Raw genomic sequence first — 22,609 nt, forward strand, 5'->3', positions numbered from 1 at the left:
AGTGAGTTACCATTTAGTTCCAGCAGACTTATGATCAAAATAATTCCAACTGTGACCATCCCATCCTTACCCCTGCCAGGCTATCATTTTTTTTAATGACTTGATAAGGAGGAAGGTGTGTTGTCTTTGTTCTTCATAGGCCTTCTGACACTGGTGAGAATGATTATATCATTTATGTTCAGTCTGAACGGTTGTAAAGTCAACATCTGCAGGAAATATGTTGGTGAGAAGGGAATTCCAGAGAACTGATGTTCATATCTAGGATTACATTATCCGAGGTGTGTAACAGTTCCAGGGTAGCAATAGAGCTACATGGAAGATATTGTAGATGTAATTTCATAGTTACACTAAAAGCAGCAATTCGTTAAAACATCAACAGTGCAATCAAAAGAACTAAATGAGGAGCAGGAATAGTACAAGAACGGAGGACTGGAAAAAGTAAAGCTGGGAGCCAATTATAGAAACTGGAATGGCTTATAATAGACCATGTGTTTTAGACAAATTATATAAGGCAAACAACCAGATTACCTACTTATCTGAATTAAGTCGACATGTAAATTTTGACACAGCACTAATGCGCTCTGTTTAGGAGGTTTATAAGGACAGGGTAAGGTTGAGTCAGTTAAATAAAGATGTTACAGCTGATAAGGATTGAAATTTCAAAGATACTATGAATAGAAGAAATTTAACTGCTAGCTACCATGGAGCTGTGGATGGCAGATGGACAAAAATGTAAAAGTCAATATATAAAGAAGAACAACAATCACAAAATTTTACAGTTATTGCTCATTTTAATTTTGTTAATTTTGAATTTGCTCTGAAAAATCATTTTAAAATATGAAGTTCTAAAATTGCTTCCATTCTATGTAGGCAGACTTTAGACAGTAATGAAAATAACCAAGCAATTGTTCTCAGTTGATTAAAAATGCTAAAACAAGATAAACTTTGTAAAACTGAAGACAACTTTAAAAATAAAGGAAGTTCAGTAAAGAAATGACTAAGAAGAGGGAAGTCAGAAACTTTCAATAATGATTGATAACATAAGCACAAATGCAAATATATGTGGGGTTAGAGTAGATAGATTCTATAATAAACCTTTTGAAAGCTTTCGATAATAAAGATTTTATGTGGCTAAGTTCCTCAAATTTTAACAGAAGATTTATAACATTTAAGAACAAGAACAGTAGTAAAAAGCATGTTAACAGAGATCAGAGGATGTTTTAAAAGAAATGACCATTTCTACTGCTTTCAAAGACAAAAAGAAAAATAATCTAAATCAAACAATAGTATTGGTAATATTACCTTAAAGCCATGGATTGATGAAAGAAGATTAATATCATGGCTCATATATACAACTATTTCTATAATGACAGAAACTAATCAGTTGATCATTAAATGAAAGTTTGATGGAGAATGGATTATTCAAAGGGAATATCAAGCTGATTTTGTTTTATCTTCAAAAACAGGTTTATATTATTAATCACATTTCAAGATTTCACATTGAATTTCAATAATTGGTATGATAAATAGATCAATATGGCAACAGATAAAAAAAAAAAAATTGTAAATAGAAAATGGTTTTGTATAAATTCTTTCCCTCACAATGAAAGAACCCTTTCAAATTTGGCTTCTAAGTCCTCCAGGACATTTTAACAGATCAACTTAAAAAGTAAGTCGTACAATATGAATATTACACTAGTCCAAAAGACATTTAATCTGTTTTCTTTTAATGCTAGTTTCTATTTAATAAGTTTTACTCTATTAATCTATTAAATCAATCCAGATTTACACAGTGGTAACTACACTGAAGCATATGAACAAGTAATTTCATGTCTCCAAAGTAATAATTAACCCTCTCATGTACTTGGTCTATTTCATATTTTAAATTCCCATTGCTAAATCTTAAACTGACTGCAGTCATTGCCCTATCTCATTTGTCTCACTGGTTTTTGTATTTCAATTCTTTTTTTTAAGCAAGCTTGCCCTAAAGTGTGAAATCATTTGTAAAAGTTAATAGATTGAATCAATATGAATGACAAGAGTAAAGATAGAATCTCTAAGTGTCAGTTTCCTTTCAGAAGTGACAGGGTGTGAAGTTGCAACAAAACAGGGAAGAAACAAAAAAAAAAAAAAAATCAAACTGAAATATTTTGAATTCACATTATGGCCTAGTTAGTAAAAACATACCATGGAATACATAAAAGAGAAAACTTCACACACACACACATGCATTTATAGAGAGAGAGTTAATTGACATAGCATGATTGAGATATTATCCTGTAGATTTTTACAACTGTCAAAAAAGAAAGAAAATAACTAAGTCAAATATTTCATATGAACAATAAAACTTATAACAAAGAGAGAGAGAGAGAGAGAGAGAGAGAGAGAGAGAGAGAGAGAGAGAGAGACCCTTTTTATGAAGAGAAAATGTACTGAGATTAAATTTCAAAGAGTTAATTTTTCTACATAATAATGTCTGTGATATATTTTCGACATTATTTTATTATTTGGTTTTTAAGACATTATTTTGTAAAAGTTATACAGTTTCAAGTTTAACTGAATGTCACTTAAAAGAAAAGGAAAGGCTTTTTTTTTTTTACCTAGACACACCCTAAGAAAGAATTAAGAAGGTCAGTAAACAAATTTAGTACACAATATCATAAAAAGTTTATATTCCTGAAAGATCTATGACATACAACATATACCAATTTAATAAAATGGGTCATATAGGGTCACCTCTTTATATATTAGCACTCAACTTCAAAAACAAGATATTTTGTTTTAGGCGGGGAAGTCAACTGAATGAATGAGTAATAAACAATAAAAAAGCACAACCTAGCTTAAGTCAGAACAGCTGAAAGTTTTTATTGAACTGATTTTCAGGGCAAAATTCACATGGCATCAGGTATTATATGTAGTATTCAAAACCCTCTTCCTCTGTTGAGGGGGTCTTTGTCTTGCAAGTTACTTGGCGACTTCACTAGTAGTAGTAGTAGTAGTAGTAGTAGTAGTAGCACATAAAAAGCAACCAGTGCACACTGTAAAGTGGTTGGCATTAGAAACCATGCCAAGGCAGACAGTAAAGTTTGGTGCAGTCCTCTGGCACACCAGGTCCATTCAAACCATCCAACCCATACTAGCATGGAAAACTGATGCTAAACAGTGATAATGATTTAAAGAGTAATATTCTAGAGAATAGATAAAAGTTTATAGATGGATGAGAGAGTTAGAATTAGGCTGAGAGTATGGCTGCCAGAAAATACAAGGAAAACTAAGAAAAGAACTAAAAAATATCAACAGCAAAAAACAGAGGCACAGGAATTTCTTTTCCTCTCTCTGGAAGAGCAAGTCCCCTAAAACACAACTGCACACTCAATGGTAAAAAGTAAAGCCAATGTTTTCATCCAGGTTCTTGCAAGAAAACTCTCGTACACCAAACACTAGTGTTACAGAGTGTGATCTTCAAACCAAGATAATGCAACAACTTAACAAAAGAGCCATTCTTGCCCAAATTTCTCTCCAAATCTTAAGGAGTGCTATAAGAAACTAACTAACAGTCATACTATTTCCTTTGTCACATATATTTCACTTGTCTCTAACTTCCACACCTGTACAAGAGAAACTTAAGAGCTGACATCAGAAATGAACCCATATTGTTGTTATTCAGCATTGCCAATAAAGTAATGGAATCATGAATCCATAAATAATTGCACATTATCTGATAACAAACCAACTAATTCTGTGCAGACAAATCAGTTTGCCACTAAACTTCAGTGTAGCAGATCTTGTTAGTCAGACTGAAAATTAGCCATATACTAAGGACTCCAAGTTGTTTAAAATTTCAGTTTAGGGAGCTGTCTGGAACAAATAAATCTTTAAATACAAAGACTACATCTAACCTTTCAAGAAGAACTTGGAGTTCAGAAGAAGGAAATCTTAACACCAACTCAATAAAGTTACACATTTATTTGCAGCTTGAATTAAGAATTCATATAAAGGCAGTAACAGCAACAAATAAAAGTTTCACGTTTATTTCTAGATAAATGAAGGCTGGATGTTTCTTCAAATTTGAAAGCATGCAGCAATTTCTCTCCATAAACTTTACACAGCTTAGTTTCACATCTTACTATCCTTTTTAGAATTTGCTTGGTTCCTATATATTTTATGCAAGTCAAATCACTACAAGGTCCTTTCAAATAGAATACTGCTTAATTATTGAAATGATGATGCTGCTTCCTCTTCTACAAGCTTGTTTTAACAGCTGTTACATTGAAGGACACATTGGAAAACATTTTAAACAACTGTTCTCTTTTTTTCTAACAGTCAATTTTTTCCCCAAGTTATCATGGATGGAATAATTTTTCCAATCTGGTTATTTGAATATCATTAGGGCAAACCATTCACCCATTAAGTGTGTGGAACTTGTATGTAAGCTTGACAGACTGAGGCGAGCTGTGCTATGTACCTTATTCAGAAGCATAATGCAACTGTACTATCACTGAAACTCTCAATTCGGCATTAAAAAAGGTTGGTCTCCTGAGCACGTATGTTCCTGATTAAGTGTGAACAAAATTTGTATTTTGATGGTGATGACAGGCTAAAGCAACATGTCTACATTTTACGAGAAGAACAACTATTACATGAATTTATAAAACCTCTACAACCTTCTTTCAAATATGATACCAAAAGAGCCACACAACTAAATGTCCGCATTAAACTAGATGTCAATGACAATGATGGTTCTCCAATCAATTCCAGTTACTCTACCAACTATCTGACCATGAAATCGGTCATAACAACAACATATTTGAGAAAAAAATCTATTGAGTAGCTGTCAGGATTTTTTAAAATGCAAAAACCGTATTTATGGTATTAATTCTTAAAATAGAAGTTTATATTTAGACACTGTGTGCTGAAACATGGAAACATTCACAAAAAGATAAAGAACAGATTCATACTATAGATTTCCAGTTAGTTTTGTTGTTTTTTTCTTCTTTATTAGTCTTTCTCATTGTCTTCAACAATGGTAGGTCTTTACATATCAAATGAGCTACATCAACTTAAAAAGTAACAATTACTTTTGTTTTAATTATCTGTATATGTACTTTTATCCTTATATCTGGGTTGATCTATCCAGGAAATAATGTTATGCAGAATCTCTGCAGTTTTATGATATTAGCACCTATTAGTTCAAATCAATTTTTAAAAAAAAAGTTTACATCCATAGCAAAATCTAGAAAAAGCTAAAAAGCATTGTGATAGGATTAAAAAAAAAAAATATTGTCAATCTTGAATTAGAGATAAAATTGAATATTTTAAACACAAGGTTCTGCTCTAATGCAACATAAGTCACATCACTGGTGTGACTTATGTTGCATTTACTTATATTGCAAATATATGTATTTACTGAGTAAACATTAACACATGTTAGTGTGTAAGAAAGATAATATCTATAGGTCTGCTCAATTCGAGTTGACCTGGGGTTAAACAACTACCAAGTATCAGTTCTTGTATTACACTTAAAATGAATCAGGCCAACACTAGTGTTCTAAATTTCTAAGTCATTATATGACTTCAGAAATTTGGGTGATACATGGGTGTGTGTGTGTGTGTGTGTGTGTGTGTGTGTGTGTGTGTGTGTGTGTGTGTGTGTGTGTGTGTGTGTGTGTGTGTGTGTATGTGTGTGTGTATATATTCTTGTATCACCCATAATTCTTATTTTTAAAAAAAAGGTTGATTCTTTATTCAAGGTTAATGATGTAATTATATTTTGAAAAAACACCAACAATAGTTTCAGGGAAAGAAAAAGCTTGTGAAAAATCTCATTATGAACTTTTCAATCTAATGACAATGGAAGAATGATTCCCTTGTCAGTATTAGGATAACTGGATATTAACAAACAGGGTTTCAGTACATAAATTGTTTTTTTTTTCTCTAATTAAAAACAGTTGCTTTTTATGGCTTTGGCATGTTAAAGTTATAACACTGCCAATAATAAAAATATGAACACGCATGTACGTACTTCTACATGGTTATCTATATATGTATAAACACACAGATCTACAAAAATACACTGATATATCAACCACATATCTCACACAAATCATAAGAAAAAAATATTTAGTTGTTATGTTCACAATTAGCATTTATACAATGAAATGTATGTTTTCAGAAAGTCAATAAAATGAAGAAAAAAGCTGAAGGAAGTGTTTACCTGCGCCAACTGGTGTCTGGAGGAAGTGATAAGTAAGTTGCTCCATAAGGTGAGCAATCAGCCTGGAGATTAAGTTAAAGAAAATAATGGAAATATTGATATCTGAAAGAAAAACAATCATACTAAACATAGAACCTTTAATTTTTGGAACAGAAAATCAAGAATATGTGAGGGTCATACTTTTCTCAATGGCATTAGTAACATGGATGAAATGAAATAGCTATAACTGGGAAGCAAAACCAAGTAGATGATTCAGAATTTGGAAGTTTGTTTCTATGATAGTCAATAAAGGGGAAAACTATATTGATTTTTAACTTATGCAAAAGGCTATTATTTTGAGAAGGGGGTTTAATTAGGTTATATTAACCCCAGCATTTGAGTGATACCTTATTTTACTGAACTCAGAGAGAGGAATAACAATTTTAACCTCGGTCAGAAGATTGAAACTGAGAAAGTAATGAGATGACATTAGATACTACCTGTCAAATATTAAAACTTTTACAGGAGAATTAGGCATAGGCGTGGCAAGAAGCTTGCTTCCCAAAAACATGGTTCCGGGTTCAGCCCCACTGCATGGCACCTTGGGTAAGTGTGTTCTGCTATAGCCTCGGTGCAACCAAAGCTTTGTGAGTGGATTTGGTAGACGGAAACTGAAACAAGCCCGTCGTATATATATGTGTGTGTGTGTGACCTGGGATGAGGTAGTGAAGCACGACCTTTGAACATTAGGCCTCACCGAGGCAATGACTTCTGACCGAGACCTTTGGAAATATGCTGTGTGTGAGAAGACCCGGCAAGTCAAGTGAGACCAAAATCCAAGGCCACTTGTGCCAGTGACACGTGAAAAGACATTCGAGCGAGATCGTTGCCAGTGCCGCTGGACTGGCTCCTGTGCAGGTGGCACGTAAAATACACCATTTTGAGCATGGCCATTGCCAGTACTGCCGGACTGGCCTTCATGCCAAGGGCATCCAGCTGTAGAAACTGCCAAATCAGAATGGAGCCTGGTGTAGCCATCTGGTTCACCAGTCCTCAGCCAAATTGTCCAACCCATGCTAGCATGGAAAGCGGACGTTAAACGATGATGATGATGATGTATATGTATGTATATATTTGTGTATCTGTGTTTGTCCCCTCATCATTGCTTGACAACCGATGTTGGTGTTTACGTCCCTGTAACTTTGCAGTTCGACAAAAGAGACTGATAGAATAAGCACTAGGCTTACAACAAATATGTCCTGGTGTCGATTTGTTTGACTAAAGGCGTTGCTCCAGCATGGCTGCAGTTACATGACTGAAACAAGTAAAGAAAAGAATAAATATTTTATGAATGTGTACACACACACAAAGATGTTGCTTTATTCCACAACTATAAAAATGGAAACTTGGAGTAGCAGCTGAGTGAAGATTCAGTATTGAATAAATGAATGAACTCTCAAAGCACTCTATACATGAATAGAGTACGTTTTTCATACACACATTTAGAATATATTCAGTAGAGTCTATTTGTTTGAAGTTGATGAGTCATCTCATCACAATTTTAAGCTTATAATCTGTTGCCTAAATAAACAAGAATATGTGAATGCACAAAAGCAATAAAATACTTCAAACACATATAAACCACATACCGCATTTTCCAACATGCAAGTCAAATTTTTCAGACCAAAATTTACAGAAAAATAAAAAAAATGGTTGATTTACATAACCAAGACAACTTTGGAAGACCAAAAATTCCATGTGAAATGCAGTAAGATTTGGAAAGATGATGTTTGAATGATTACACTACATACTATGTTAACTTATATGATAGAAAATAAGATATATTGTCACCATCATCATTTTATGCCCATTTTTATGTGCTGGCATGGTTTGGTTGGTTCAACAGGACCTGATGAGTCACAGGAACAGATATTGCTCCAATATCTCAGTTTTGGCATGGTTTCAGTGATTGCATGTCCTTAAGAACACCAACACACACACATATATATATTTGTTTTTCCATGCTAGCATGGGTTAGACAAATATATTACTGAAGCACTGTTTTACACAACTGGATGTACTTCCTGTTGCTAACCTTTAACTGTTTTTCAAGTAATTTTTGACGAAGGAAATGACAAGAATATCACCACTTGCAGACTCTTGGAGAAGTGCAATATAGACACATACATACAGGTACAGAGTTACAAACATACACATATATATATATATATATATACAAACATGCATACTTCATCATCATCAGTACCTTTGCAATAGAAGAGTTATTCGACCAACATGTGCAATATTAACAACCTATGACAATTCATAAAAAACATTATGCCGAATTTTGCATTACTTATTAGAAAACCAGTGTGTGTGTGTGTGTGTGTGTGTGTGTGTGTGTGTGTGTGTGTGTGTGTGTGTGTGTGTGTGTGTGTGTGTGTGCGCGCGCACGTACGTGTGTGTGTATATATATATATATATTTGTTACAAATGCATGTCACCGTCATTCATTTCCTCTTGAAAACATGTCTAATGACCAAGAAATATTACCTTGCTTGGAAAAGAGTGAGTGTTAACAAGAAAGGTATACAGCCATAGAATATCTGCCTCAATGAAATGTTTCACACAAGCAAACATGCAAAACTGGTTGTTATAAAGATAATCATTATATATATATATATATACACACACACACAGATGAGTGGAGTTGTAGTAGAGAAGGGTAAGTGGCTTTACTTTATGTCAGCTATTGACAGGCTCAAGTGCGATAGAGAGACAGGTACATGTGTCTTGCTATAAAAGAGATACATGGTTAATTTGCATTACATAAGAAATGGTGGGACTAGCTGCAAGATGATGTCAGGACATATTCTCAAGGTACAAGAAGGCGAGTACAAGAGAAAGTAAGGATCAAGGATTAGGAAGGGTGTGTGGATATGTTCAAAAGAGTGTGAGAAGATAGTGAGGAATCGTTAGAGATTGGGCCATTGTCCAATTTGCTTTATTATCTCCTTCCAACTGAGGGTTGGCAACAGGAAAGGCATTAGATTTAAGAAGGAAGAATGTTACAATCGAGGTGAATCACAATGACATTTTTGTGAGCAGTTTGACAGACCACGCCTTTCTTTTGCTGGGCTCAAATCTCCTTTGCAAACCCATGGAAAACGAACCTCCACCAACTATTTTGCCTATATGTCTGTGCACACCTTTCAACGCAATGTATACCAGAAGGGTTGCAAATCTAACGGAGGCCTCAAAAGACATTTTAAGATCCACAAAGAACTGAACTTATCTGCAGCTCTTGGTGGTTCAAATCGGACATGCAATCTATGTGGGTGTCTTTTCAAAACATTGTCTGGTTTAAAAAGCCACATCAGATGCCATGATGCTTCTAAGGTGGAGGTACAGGAGGGGGTCAGACTCTGCATAAGGAGTAGACAACCACCATATATACATCATACTTAATCATGTTTCTCTGCATCACTACCTGCATATCAGCTCACCTGGATTTCTCTTATAGCCACTCTTTACCCCATAGACCCAGTCCTCAATAAAAATTTCTAAGATTAAGTTTAAATCATTTGAGCACTTGTACGTTATTTTCTGGACATATAGAAAATATACGGACATTAAATGATGATGATGCTTGTGTGTAAATATTATTTAGAATAAAAGTTTGCAAAATGATTTCTGAGTAAACTTCTCACAACAATTTGCCTTAATTGAGTATCTCTGACTGTCACTCAGTTTGTTGTTTTAGTTTATCTCTGCCACTGTGACTGATGTGAAACACATAGCATTTTATTATATGCAAGATAAGATTTAAGAATGCAGAATGAACTTTAAAATATATATTGATATCCTTCTATCATTTACTCTCTCCCTCTCTTAAACTGCTTCTGGGTTTTTAAAACATTTTACCTACATACCTGCTCTTTGTTTTTCTCTTCCTCTTTCTGTCTTTCTACCTCCCACTATCTCATACTCTGTCTCTCTCCATATATCTCCAATTCTTTCTCTCTCTTTCTATATATTCTCTTCTCAGTAAGATTTCTCTTTCATACCTAATATCATACCTACACCTGTATCTCTTCAACTCTCTCTCTCTCTCATATATGTATATATACACACACACACACACACATATATATATATACATAAACACAAAAATACATATATACAAACATAAAAATACAACTTCAAACACTAAAGTGTTACTTATAAAGAAAAAGTATATATATGTGTATGTGTGTATATATATATATATATATATATATATATATATATACATACACACACACACACACACAGACACATAGCATATTGTATCCCACCTTGTTTCACATTTATATATATGCATACATTTTCATCATCATAATCACCATCATCGATGATGATGATGAAAATGTATGCATATATATAAATGTGAAACAAGGTGGGAAAAAATAGTACTCAAATATTAGAGGTAGAGTAATATGCTTTATTGTTAAAGCTGCAAAAACATCACAAAACCTGCTACTCAGAGTTTTACATTTATTGGACAGTTATGACTGGGAATTCTCAATCACAACTATCCAATGAACAGGAACGTGAAACTCTGAGTAGCAGTTTTTTTGGGATATTTTTGGGATGTTTTTGCAGCTTAAAATAATAAAGTGTGTTTAGGCGTAGGAGTGGCTGTGTGGTAAGTAGCTTGCTTACCAACCACATGGTTCAGGGTTCAGTCCCACTGCGTGGCACCCTGGGCAAGTGTCTTCTACTATAGCCTCGGGTCAACCAAAACCTTGTGAGTGTATTTGGTAGATGACAACTGAAAGAAGCCCGTCGTATATATGTATATATATATGTGTGTGTGTGTGTATATGTTTGTGTGTCTATGTTTGTCCCCCCACCATCGCTTGACAACCGATACTGGTGTGTTTACGTCCCCGTAACATAGCGGTTCAACAAAAGGGACTGATAGAATAAGTACTAGGTTTACAAAGAATAAGTCCTGGGGTTGATTTGCTCGACTAAAGGCGGTGCTCCAGCATGGCCACAGTCAAATGACTGAAACAAGTAAAAGAATAAAAGTAAAAGAATATATATGTATATAACCCAGTACAATCTGTTGCACAGTCAGGTTGTCAGCAGGTAAACTGGCAAGCCTACTTTGTAAGGAAGGTGGTTTTCTTTGGACACCCGGCCAGATAAAACCCTGTCAAAGGGCAGATTAACTCAGTAGTGTCAACAGCCATCCAATAGCTAGTAATTTCCATAACCTTCCCAGATGTGTACATTAGGTGTGATCATGCCTTGAGAATAACAGAGACATTAGCTGTGTTCCCAGCCATGTCAATCCTGACTTTGTGATACAGTTTAATCCTTCTGATATCAACATACCTGAAACTCCCTGGCTCTTATGATACAAATTCGCTGCTTTAAAGCAAACTAAATCAAAAACCATCTGCCAAAATTTCATGTTAATTTACGTTCCAAAAACCATCTTAATTATGACAATTATTGTATTAAATTCTTCATAATTTTCAAAAAATATAGAAATGATGGCAGTGAATTAAAATAGAAATATGATAACAAAAGGGTTAATATCATTGGTTTCAAATTTAGGCACAAGGCCAGCAATTTGGGGTTAGGAGTAAATCAATTACATCAACCCTAGTGTTCAACTGGTACTTATTTTATCAACCCCAAAAGGATGGAAAGCAAAGTTGACCTCAGTGGAATTTGAACTCAGAACATAAAGGCAGATGGAATGCCTCTAAGAATTTTCGCCTGGCATGCTAACAATTCTGCCAGCTCATTACTTTAACCCTTTTGCATTCAGATTACTCTATCAAATGTAATGCTTACTGATTCACAGTGTTTTAATTTAATCATGCATTATCTTGCAGCTTCAAGATTATGATGATGCAATTGATTTTAGAATGACATTGTATGGTAGGTGTGAGGGGCCAGATGTACCTGGTTTGGACAGAAAACAAGTAGAATATTTAGGCTGGATACAGCCAATTTAAATGCTAAAGGGTTAAGGGCTATTATTAATATCATTAAACAGCAAATGAAGGCAGCGAGCTGGCAGAATCGTTAGCACACTGTGCAAAATGCTTAGTGGCATTTCATCTGTATGTTCCAAGTTCAAACTCTGCCATAGTCAACTTGCCTTCCATCCTTTCAGGGTTGATAAATTAAGTACCAGTCAAGTACTAGGGTCAATGTGGTCAACTATCCCCCTATCCACAAGTTCAAGGCCTCATGCCTATAGTAGAAAGGATTATCAAACAGCAAATACAAGAGAAATGCCACAACCATTCCCCTCCTTCTTCTCTTAGTACATATATAAACAGGAAAATAGCTGGTGGAAAGTAAATTGCTATATACAAGGTCTTGTTTCTTTGTTTAGTTTCTTTTTCCAACCATGAGAAAATATTTAAAAACTAAACCAAGACACAATATTTAAATAGAGAATAGCTTAATTCTTTTATCGCATTTTTACTACACCTTTTATACAACAGACTATGAAAGCAGACTGGTTTTAGTGCAGATCTATTGACTTCTATAGGTCAATGTTTCATTGCCATCTTACATGTAAGCTAAAACTCATTATTTCTCTACAGCCTAACATGACCCAGCAATATTCGGTCAAATAAGCATAAATAAATAAAATAGTAGCATGTGTACAGAGGAGGCAGTGTGAAAAAGTTATCAGAAATGAAATGTTTACAACAGATTTTCTGTATCAATACTGCATCAGTTGTGCTTATTCTACACAAAATGGTTTCCATGATGCAGTAAAAAATAATAATAATATCAAAGGATGGTGATATTGTGCTGTTTATTCTGCTTCATTTTGAGTTTGTTTCTGCTTTCTGAGAAAAAGTAGAAAAAATCTTCAACATAGATAAGAGAAGCAGATTCAGCACTGCAACACTGTCTCATCTTATAAATCAAGACTTACAAAAAGAAATGAAAATATGTGATGATATCGAAGAGAAAAGTAAATAAATGAATAAAGTGTAGATTAACATAACATACAACTTGATGATAACGATAATCACATATGTTCCATATACATAAATATATATATATATATATATATATATATATATATATATATATATAGATAGATAGATAGATAGATAGATAGATAGATAGGTAGGTAGGTAGGTAGACAGACAGATAGATAGATAGGTAGGTAGACAGACAGATAGGTAGGTAGGTAGGTAGATAGACAGACAGATAGATAGCTAACACATTCCACAGTTTGTTTTATATATATATATATATATATATATACACACACACACACAGAAAATATATTGGGGATCACACACACACACAACGAAATATCTTTTTCAAATTTAAGCATTTTTTTTAGAGTACTAATTAAAAAAAAATGACATCAATGAAAGGACTGGTTGAACTGATATGCAAATATAAGCTGGATAATTTTGGGCATCCTTACAATAATACATAAATTAAAATAGCATAGGCAGGAGTTGGGCAGGTTGTAGAAACACAAATAGAATCAAATATTGATATAAGCTGAGGTAGATAATTTATAAAAACCAAGAATAGGATTACAAAGGGAAAAAAAAACTAATTTTGGATCAACTTAAGAAAACAAAGTATTTAGAAATTATGGTAAGGCAGATAATATTTAAATTAAAAATGAGTTGTTTTTTTTATCTCATTTTTGTCATTTGTTTTAGAGAAGAGATGCATTGAAGCAGATTGGTTTTAGAGAAAATATATTGGCTTCTAGCAGTCAATGTTTCATAGCATTTTACATGCCTCTTAAAACTAAATGAAATTCTTTTAGCAGAGATACACATCACTGGTTAAGAATAAAGACACACACAGTGAGAAAACCTTTAAATATCAATATATTGAAGAAGAGTGAAAGAAATCTCTTAATCACCTGTATACAAAATTTCTAGTATATCTAATTAGGATCATCTTCCTGCATGCAGAAGCTGTCAAGGACCATTAACATATTGCATTTACAAGATCTCGAGTTAATACACTGCAAAGTGCCACTTTGTAGTAGACACACTGCTAGCCAAGTGGACTGGAGCAACATGAAATGAAATGCCTTATCCGAGGATACAAATGAACTCATAATCTTAGAAACATGAGTCCAACAAGCCTAACCACTAGGCCACATTCAATAAGCCATGCAATAAAAACAAAGATAATAGCAGATGATAGAATTAGTAGAGTATTGTACAAAACACCTGGTGGTATTTCATTTTGCTCCAGCCAACTTTGCCTTCTATCCTTCTGGACCCAGTAAAATCAGTACCAGTCATACCAGTCAAGAAATACCTGTGGTTCCCAACCCTTTTATTTAAATGAGTTTTCCCATGGACCCCTTTTAATATGCTTACCCTTAAATGTATGTGTGTGTGGATCCCAGGTTGGAAACCACTGAAGGCAGAGCCCCAGCATGGCCACAGTCCAACGATTGAAACTACTATAGGGATACTAAGAGCACAGCTTAATTTATAACTTCAGTTCATACATAGGTTACATGCCTACATTTCCAGTAAGTCAAATACCAATACATTTAGATCACACCAGGAACAATATAACACCTTTTGACACATTTATGCTACCAAATTCTCCAGACACATGAAAACACATAGTGTAAGTTAGCAACAACAATTTTGTGGCACAATTTTGGTCACAATTTTGTGATGCTTTGTCAAGTAAACTTAGTGCATTCAACAGAAACAAATCCATCTCAAACTGACCAATGTTTCCAACTGAATTATAGTATCAAGCATACATATACAAACTGGTCAGCTAGTTTGTATATATGTATGCTTGATGTAAAACGCCCTTGGCTGTTATGATGCAACTGGCTCCTACAGAACAGTGTTCAGGAATGGTTCCAGAACAAACAACAACATTTACATAGTCACTTGATTTGTAAGAAATAGCATACTGAAACCATACAGTGCTGTCTTAAAATAAAGAAGTACATATTAGAATATGCAGTCTTAGAAAATTAAAATCTGAAAAAGACAAGATGGACCTGACTACAACACCTTAATTATAGGTTTACTCATTCAGGTTGGTTTGAAGAACAACAATGAGACTAAGTCAGATATTTAACATGTAAGACCTATTGACTCAGTTTTTAAAGCATTTTATCAGCTACCTCTTAGAGTTGACCAAAGCTACATATTATCAAACATTTAGTAAAGAATATATCAAAATACTACAGAAAGAATAAATATACAAACATCAAAGTTTTGATTTGAAACAAAATAAAAATTAATTTTGGCAAAGGATACTCGTGTTGGAAATGCACGACCTCGCTGTTGTACTAATCCTTGTCTAGAGCGATCACGTGGACCAGCTCTGCCTTGTTCAATGTCTTTGAGGTTTTGCAGTGCAGTCTGTAAGAAATAGAAGGTAAGACAACTTTTTTGTGTGTGTGTGCCAATTTAAATAAAGTGCAATCCTAAGACCTGTTTAATAAATTCTAATCAGGAAAAAATTGTGAAATGTTTAGGTTCATATATTAATATCGTTATCCTATTTTTCTTTGATTTATAAAAACTAAAAAGTCTTTGCACACACACACACACACACATTAAAATCTAAACAACAAATATACTTTGAATATATGTTACAAAGGCCTCAATACAGCTAGATAAACACTCTCTAAGACTGAGCTCTCCATTTATAATTATGTTGTAGTTATTATGTGTTGATACAAATTCATTCATTTTTTTAATGCTATTCTAGGATAGTGAGGAATATTGATTCTCTCATCAATGCTTTTCTGAAATACGAATATCAACAAAATATGCTTGTGTGACAAGGAAGTTGAATCTCTCCTGAATCTGATATTTTTGAATTTTATAACTAGACCAATGAGAAATATGATTCTTACATCAACTTTTCCATGCTAAGAATCATATATTCATTCACACATAATTATATTACATAGACACACAGGTTATGAGTGAGATTATACATGTTGCAGCTGTTATGTAGTTTCTCTAGACATGCCTCAGTTCTACATGTGGAGAAATAGCTACATCTTATGGGAATGTTACCTGCAACAAGCAGGTAGTCTATCCAAGAGCTGTTTTATCTATCATCTGCTTAGCACTAATTAATTTATAACTAAGCAACAGCTCATGACTGAGAGGTTGAGGGGACATGGAGACACACACACAAATAATGCATCCAGAAATTGTAATGGCAGAATGTGTGTGCATGTGTGTGTGTGTGTGTGTGAAAGAGAGAGATGACTAGAAGTAGTGGAATTTAATGAAAGCTCAAGTTCAAATCAATATAATGTTGTAAATATGGAAATAACAAGGATAATGATTCTTTACATTGTAATTTCTTTTCTACTCTAGGCACAAGGCCCGAAATTTTGGGGGAGGGGGCCAGTCAATTAGATTGACCCCAGTACACAACAGATACTTAATTTATCAACTCCAAAAGGATGAAAGGCAAAGTCGACCTCAGCAGAATTTGAACTCAAGACAGACGAAATACCGCTCAGCATTTTGCCCAACATGCTAGCGTTTCTGGCAGCTTGCTGCCTTTACATTGTAATATGGTTTAAAAATGATGCGAAAGAAATGTATAAATAAAGATCCCAAAATTTGAATGGCTACTGAACAAAGCCCAATAAATACGTGTATGAAGAGTACAATCTCCTTTTCTCAGAGTGGGGAATTAATGAAAAAATTGTGCATTTCCCTTGATGGCAATTCATGTTGATAAGAGAACAGTACCATGTAGTGTGTAATCCTGGGCCAAATAAAATCACAGTACATACAGTACTTTGATATTGTTGGCTGTCTCTCAAACTATTGATTACCTATCTCAGATGAAAAATTATTCACCCAACAATAAAAGTACATCCAGAAAATGTAACATTTGCACAGTAAACACATTCTGGTTATACTTTTTGCTACAATTAGAACAATAAACCTGGTGTAAGAACACCAGCTTTATCAAGCTATCTGCAATTGCAACCATACATTGCATTGATACTTGTATTTCTCAATGCCCACTCTTAAACTGCATAACTGGTACTTCTTGAATATTCAAGTCAATTATCATAACACCAACTGCTCTAACCCTAACCCAAAATCATTCAGCTATACGGCTCTGGAAACTGACCTCCATCTCTGAATCCATGAATAAATACACAAAAGTTGAATATATTAAGATGTACAACAGTGATTATTAATACACTGAATATACAATGTTCTCAAGTAAGTAAAGAAAATTGCACTTTACGCTTACTAACACCCTCACCCCCACCCCACCCCACCCCACTTAAAATTAAAATTTGGTAAATAAGCATCTGTTTAAAACATATATACTTGTTGTGGAATGAATGTTAATGAAAAAATCCACAAGTTTTTGAGAAAGTAGCATGGGCATTGATACTGCAGTCATTCAGATATCCATGCTGATCTAACTAGAAATTAGGGTATGGACTCAAGATTCCATCCACAGCAAGACCGCATGTAATGATTACATGATTATATGAAATGCTTTAGTTTCTAGGCTATGCTTTATGTACACAGAGACTTAAAACAATATAACTGGATCAGTAATTGTGAAAATATGGTGACAGCTAATGCAAATAAATTTACACCCAAGTTGCAACATTTTTTGATATAATTGAAATGAAGAAATATATATATATATATATATATATATATATATATATATATATATATATCAAAGATCCTTTCATAATCTGAAATAAAATTGAATCTGAAAAGTAAATTTTAGACAAATTGTACAATTTATATTCACCTTTATTATTACTAAAATACCTTGTGTCTACATATTATACAGAACTGATGGAACTTGTTTGAAAGAACATACAACTGCAAAATAACTTTGCTATACCTTAGTGGGGTCATTCTATACCAATTATAAACACATGCACTGGTTTTGTTTCACTTCTTTTATTATTATTATTATTAGTTAATTAGTTAAAATTTAACTAATCAATCGTTTAATTCTTTGGTCAATCAATCCAATTAACTAATCAATTAACTGACTGAGTAATTAATCAAACAATTGATTAATTAATTGGTTAAATGGTTAACTAATTGACTAATAATTCTTTCTAATTTTGGCACAAGGCCAACAATTTTGAAGGGAGGATAAGTCAATTAGATCAACCCCAGTGTTTTACTGGTACTTAATTCATTGACCCCAAAAGGAAAGGCAAAGTCAACCACAGCGGTATTTGAACTCAGAAAGTAAAGCCAGAAGAAATGCTAAGCATTTTGTCCAGCATGCTAACAATTCTGCTGTCTCACCACCTTCAACTGACTAATAATAAAAGAAGTTAAACAGAACCAATGCATGTGTTTATTATTAGCATAATGACCCTCCCAAGATACAACACAATCTGTTTCAACATGTAAGTTCACATCAAGAATCTTGCAAACCAAATACAAAATGAAATAATCTGTTTCTAGAATAGATAGGTCACCACTGGTAAATGAGCTTGTGTTATGTAAGAAACAGTTCTAACAAAACCTATCTGTCAGCATGAGTTGATGTAATTCCAGCTGTTGTAGCATTAATGCTCACATCACCTCTAGACACCATCGTAACATCTTTTAAACAAGTTTCCAAAGACAGTAATTTTGGAAAGAAAGAAAAAGAATAATAAATGAGTTTAGGTATGTTCTTTTCTTTCTTTCCTGTATGGTTGACAATGCTATGTTGTTTCATCACTGGCAATATATGTACAATCAATAACAAGAAACACGACAGTTATCTATGAGGGCACGTTAAGTCACAATGGAAGTGTTGGTCTACACTTTCATTTTTGCTAAAATGTAAACGTCTTTGGCAATTTGCAGATAGCTAGAATCTATGATTCTGTAAATAATTGTAATCATGAAAGTCTTTCATAGTATAACATTTGATAAAGTGCAAAGTTGGTAAAGACAAACTTTCCTAAATTATTGTCAAAAAACATTTCTAAATATTAGCAAAAATAGATTTTAGGATTGCATATATCAAAATTTTAAAAAATGCAACAAAAACAAGTGTTTATATGAATAAATTCAATTGTCAACATAAATCTTTTAGAATTAATGCATTCCAAAACAGAGAAACATAAGACAAATGTTAGTTTTTGAAGCATTAATAGTGATTTAATGTTAAGCATGTCAAGAGTTTATTCAGAAGCAACAAACAGGATCTGTGAAGAAAGATATGTAAGATTTCATGCAGAAAATAATCTTAATTGAATACAACAACCAGTTAATAAAGTTCAGACAGGCCCAACTTTTCCATAAAGTTAGAGAGAAATGGTTTACAGTTGTCATGCAAGCTAATAGTTCTTCAAAAGGTTTATTATTTTGAAGGCATGACAACTTCAAAGAGGGTGGTGGGTGGAAATGATGGTTTTGCATACAGTTCCTGAAAGCCGGAAGTTACTAAAAGTATAGAAATTGCTAAAATCTAATTTGAAATATTTCAGAAGAGTTTGAGGAGTAGGAAACATTTCGTGTCCTGTGGTGGAACATTTTTGTACCACAACAACAGAATATTTACTTTAAATATGTAATGAAACATTTTCCCACCTAGTTTGATTGAATATGGTAGTAATAAATGATTAAGAGAAATTTCAAGTCAAAAGAAAAAAAAAATTAGTTAATCATTTTCATAAACCACCCACAAAAAAAAAGGGAGATATGAGAGAAAATCTGAATAGACAGCTGGTTAAGCATCAATAAGGATGCACTGCTGAACAAAAATCTACACAAAACAAAGCAAAAGAGAAAGAAAAAGCAGAAAAGAGGAGTGGGGAATAAATGAGGAATGAGTAAAAGCAGATGGAAATCAAGTCCAATTTCCATAATAGAATTGCACAGTTTTAAGAATTAGGTTTGTTAAGGAGTGAAGAACAGGTTTAGCTGAAATACAAGGCGAGTCTGTACGGAGGCCAGTAAGCCAAGCCTTGCAGAAAGTCAAAATCAAATTCTTATACACAAACAAAACATGAATTGGTAGTCTTTTTTTTTTTTTTGTTTTAACATGGGTGGGGATAATTATCTTGCATGTTTATCAATTAATTTCTTGCTTTGCTACAATACAATGACTAAAAGAATTAATATACATCCCTCATTCTCTCATTTCTGAATAAAACATAAGCATGCTTAGTTTGCTTTTAAATCTACAATTAATAATCTTATTTAAATATAAAATAACCTCAGAACTTATGTTTGTTTATATTTTTCAAAATCAAAGTGTCCATGGTACTACTGACAACTGCATGAGTTTATGACAAATTAAATCTACATATATTTTGACCTGAGTAAATAAAAAAAAAAAAAACAGGTGCTTTTCATTTAAAGTGATGCAATTGGTATAGATTTCTATAGAGAAAATAAAACATGCAAGAGAATCTGTATAACAGAGAAAGAAATGAGAGAAAAATAAGGGCTTAAGGAATGAGGCAGAAAAGGAGAGCATAACAAGGGAGAGAGAGAAAGATCAAAAGATAATGGGTTAGGGTTCAGAGGGAGACAATTCCAAACAGAGAGGGAAGGGAAGAAGTAACATGAATGATGGGAAGAAAAGCATGGGAAAAGTGAGAGAAGGGAGAGATTAAATGTGAGGACGAGAAAGAGAAGGCAAAAGATATAGCTGTGGATGGAGAGGGAGGGAGGGAGGGAAAGAATGAAAGATAATGTGGATAGGCTAGGGTGGGGAAAAGGGATAGATGGGTGGATGGAGAAAGCAGAAATACAAATAGAAGGCTGATACTGAAAGAGAAAGTGAAAAAGATGTAAACAGTCCAGAGAGAGAAAACAAAAGAACAAAAGAGTGAAGGAGAGAGAAAACATGGGAGTGAAAGCTAGAAGAGAATTAAGAAAATGAGAGAGAAAACATAGAAGAGAAGGATTTAAAAGAAAGAGAGAATAAAGAAAGAGTAAAGAGTATGGCAAGGACATAGAGGTCTTAACTGGGTGTGTATAAAAGGATGTAGAGCAGCAGTTCCAAATCTGGGTTTGCAAATTCCCTGAATGGAAAGTGTTAAGGATCTGTAAAGTTCAAAATCTGTTGAGTGAACCTTTAAGGCCGGGAGGCTGTAGGAAAATTTCTTTAAATAAAAGGGGCTTTTGGGAGAGAAAAGTTAGAAAAAACAAGAGATGTAGAAAATGACAGGAAGCATAGAGAAGGATATTTAGAGTATTGTTAGTAACAACAGGGAATTAGAAATAAAGAGGTTAGTCAAGAGAAAATACAGAGTCGGGATGGCGGAGGGGGGGAGAGAACATGGATAAAATTTATGGGGAGGATAGAAAAACAGAGGGAGAGAAAGAGTAAGAAAAATGAAACAGAAAGAGTGGTGCACCAAAATGTGAATGTGTGTGTGTGTGTGTGTGCAATAAAAATTTAAAAAAGAGATGAGTGTAAGCTGCCATGGGTGATGAAAAGAGATAACGAACAGGTGTCTGTAGCTCCTAGATAAATGTTAGAAAATGGTACATTACTTTCTGTAGGTTAACATTGTTTCATCATCACCCAAGCAATTTAAGAGGGGTCAAGAACAGGTTCATGATGCTGTGTAACCTCAAATCAGCCAGCCAGTTTGGTATGTGGGCAGTCACCTGACCAATGAGGTGAAACCCAAAGATCTGTTGGTCCACCCTATATGGTAGTGCTAGTAAGGAGACAATGGTTGAACGGTGCTGAACAACTGACACAGATTAACATCAATTTCTCATTGTTGTTTTAATGTCCACTTTTCCATGCTTGAATGAGGACAGATTTTTGTTGAGATAGATTTTCTGTGACCCAATGCCCTTTTTGCTGCTTACTTCCATCTGAATCCAGATAAGGTAATATTTCCACATGGCTGGACATGTTTCCACAGAAGATTGGTAATGAAGGACACTGCCTGTATGATGGTGACTCTCGCTTACAACAATTACATGATGTCAAGACAGGGACACACACACACACACACACATATATATAGACTTCTTTCAATTTCCATCTACTAAATCCACTCAAAGCTGTGGTCAACCTGGGGCTATAGTAGAAAACACTTGCTAAAGGTTCCACACAGTGGGACTGAACCCAGAATTGAGAGATCAAGAAGCAAGTTTATTAGCCACACAGTCATGCAGGCACCTATAACTGTTGTATATCAAAATTACTTTATGCAGTGAAGAGACAATGAACAGTTAATTATAGCTTTTACAGGTAGATTGCTCAACCTGCATGAAATACCAACTAAATTGCTCAATTTTTTTCCAAACTGCTTTTAAAAGAAATAATCAAACATAGGATAATGCAATTCTAGATAGAAAGTATGTCTAAATAAAAGATGGGACAGTTACAACTGGACTGTTTTTTATCATAGGTAGGTTCAGTCAGGAGGACTTA

The 22,609-nt window shown here is 33.9% G+C and overlaps 1 protein-coding gene across 15 annotated transcripts in view; it reads right to left on the minus strand.

Moving 5' to 3' along the window:
• The window catches only part of LOC106881030 (CREB-regulated transcription coactivator 1), a 170,834-nt gene that overhangs the window by 137,585 nt on the left and 10,640 nt on the right, over window positions 1-22,609 (minus strand). For all 15 annotated transcript variants that reach the window (XM_089361220.1, XM_089361219.1, XM_089361216.1 and 12 more), the window contains 2 exons: window positions 15,496-15,600; window positions 6,215-6,276 (listed from right to left, as the gene is read on the minus strand). In XM_089361220.1, the coding sequence (XP_089217346.1) occupies window positions 6,215-6,276; window positions 15,496-15,600 (167 nt within the window). The remainder of the gene's footprint in view (window positions 1-6,214; window positions 6,277-15,495; window positions 15,601-22,609) is intronic.

Source organism: Octopus bimaculoides, chromosome 12, assembly GCF_046866305.1.
Source record: "Octopus bimaculoides isolate indiv1 chromosome 12, ASM4686630v1, whole genome shotgun sequence".
Taxonomy (NCBI): Eukaryota; Metazoa; Mollusca; class Cephalopoda; order Octopoda; family Octopodidae; genus Octopus; species Octopus bimaculoides.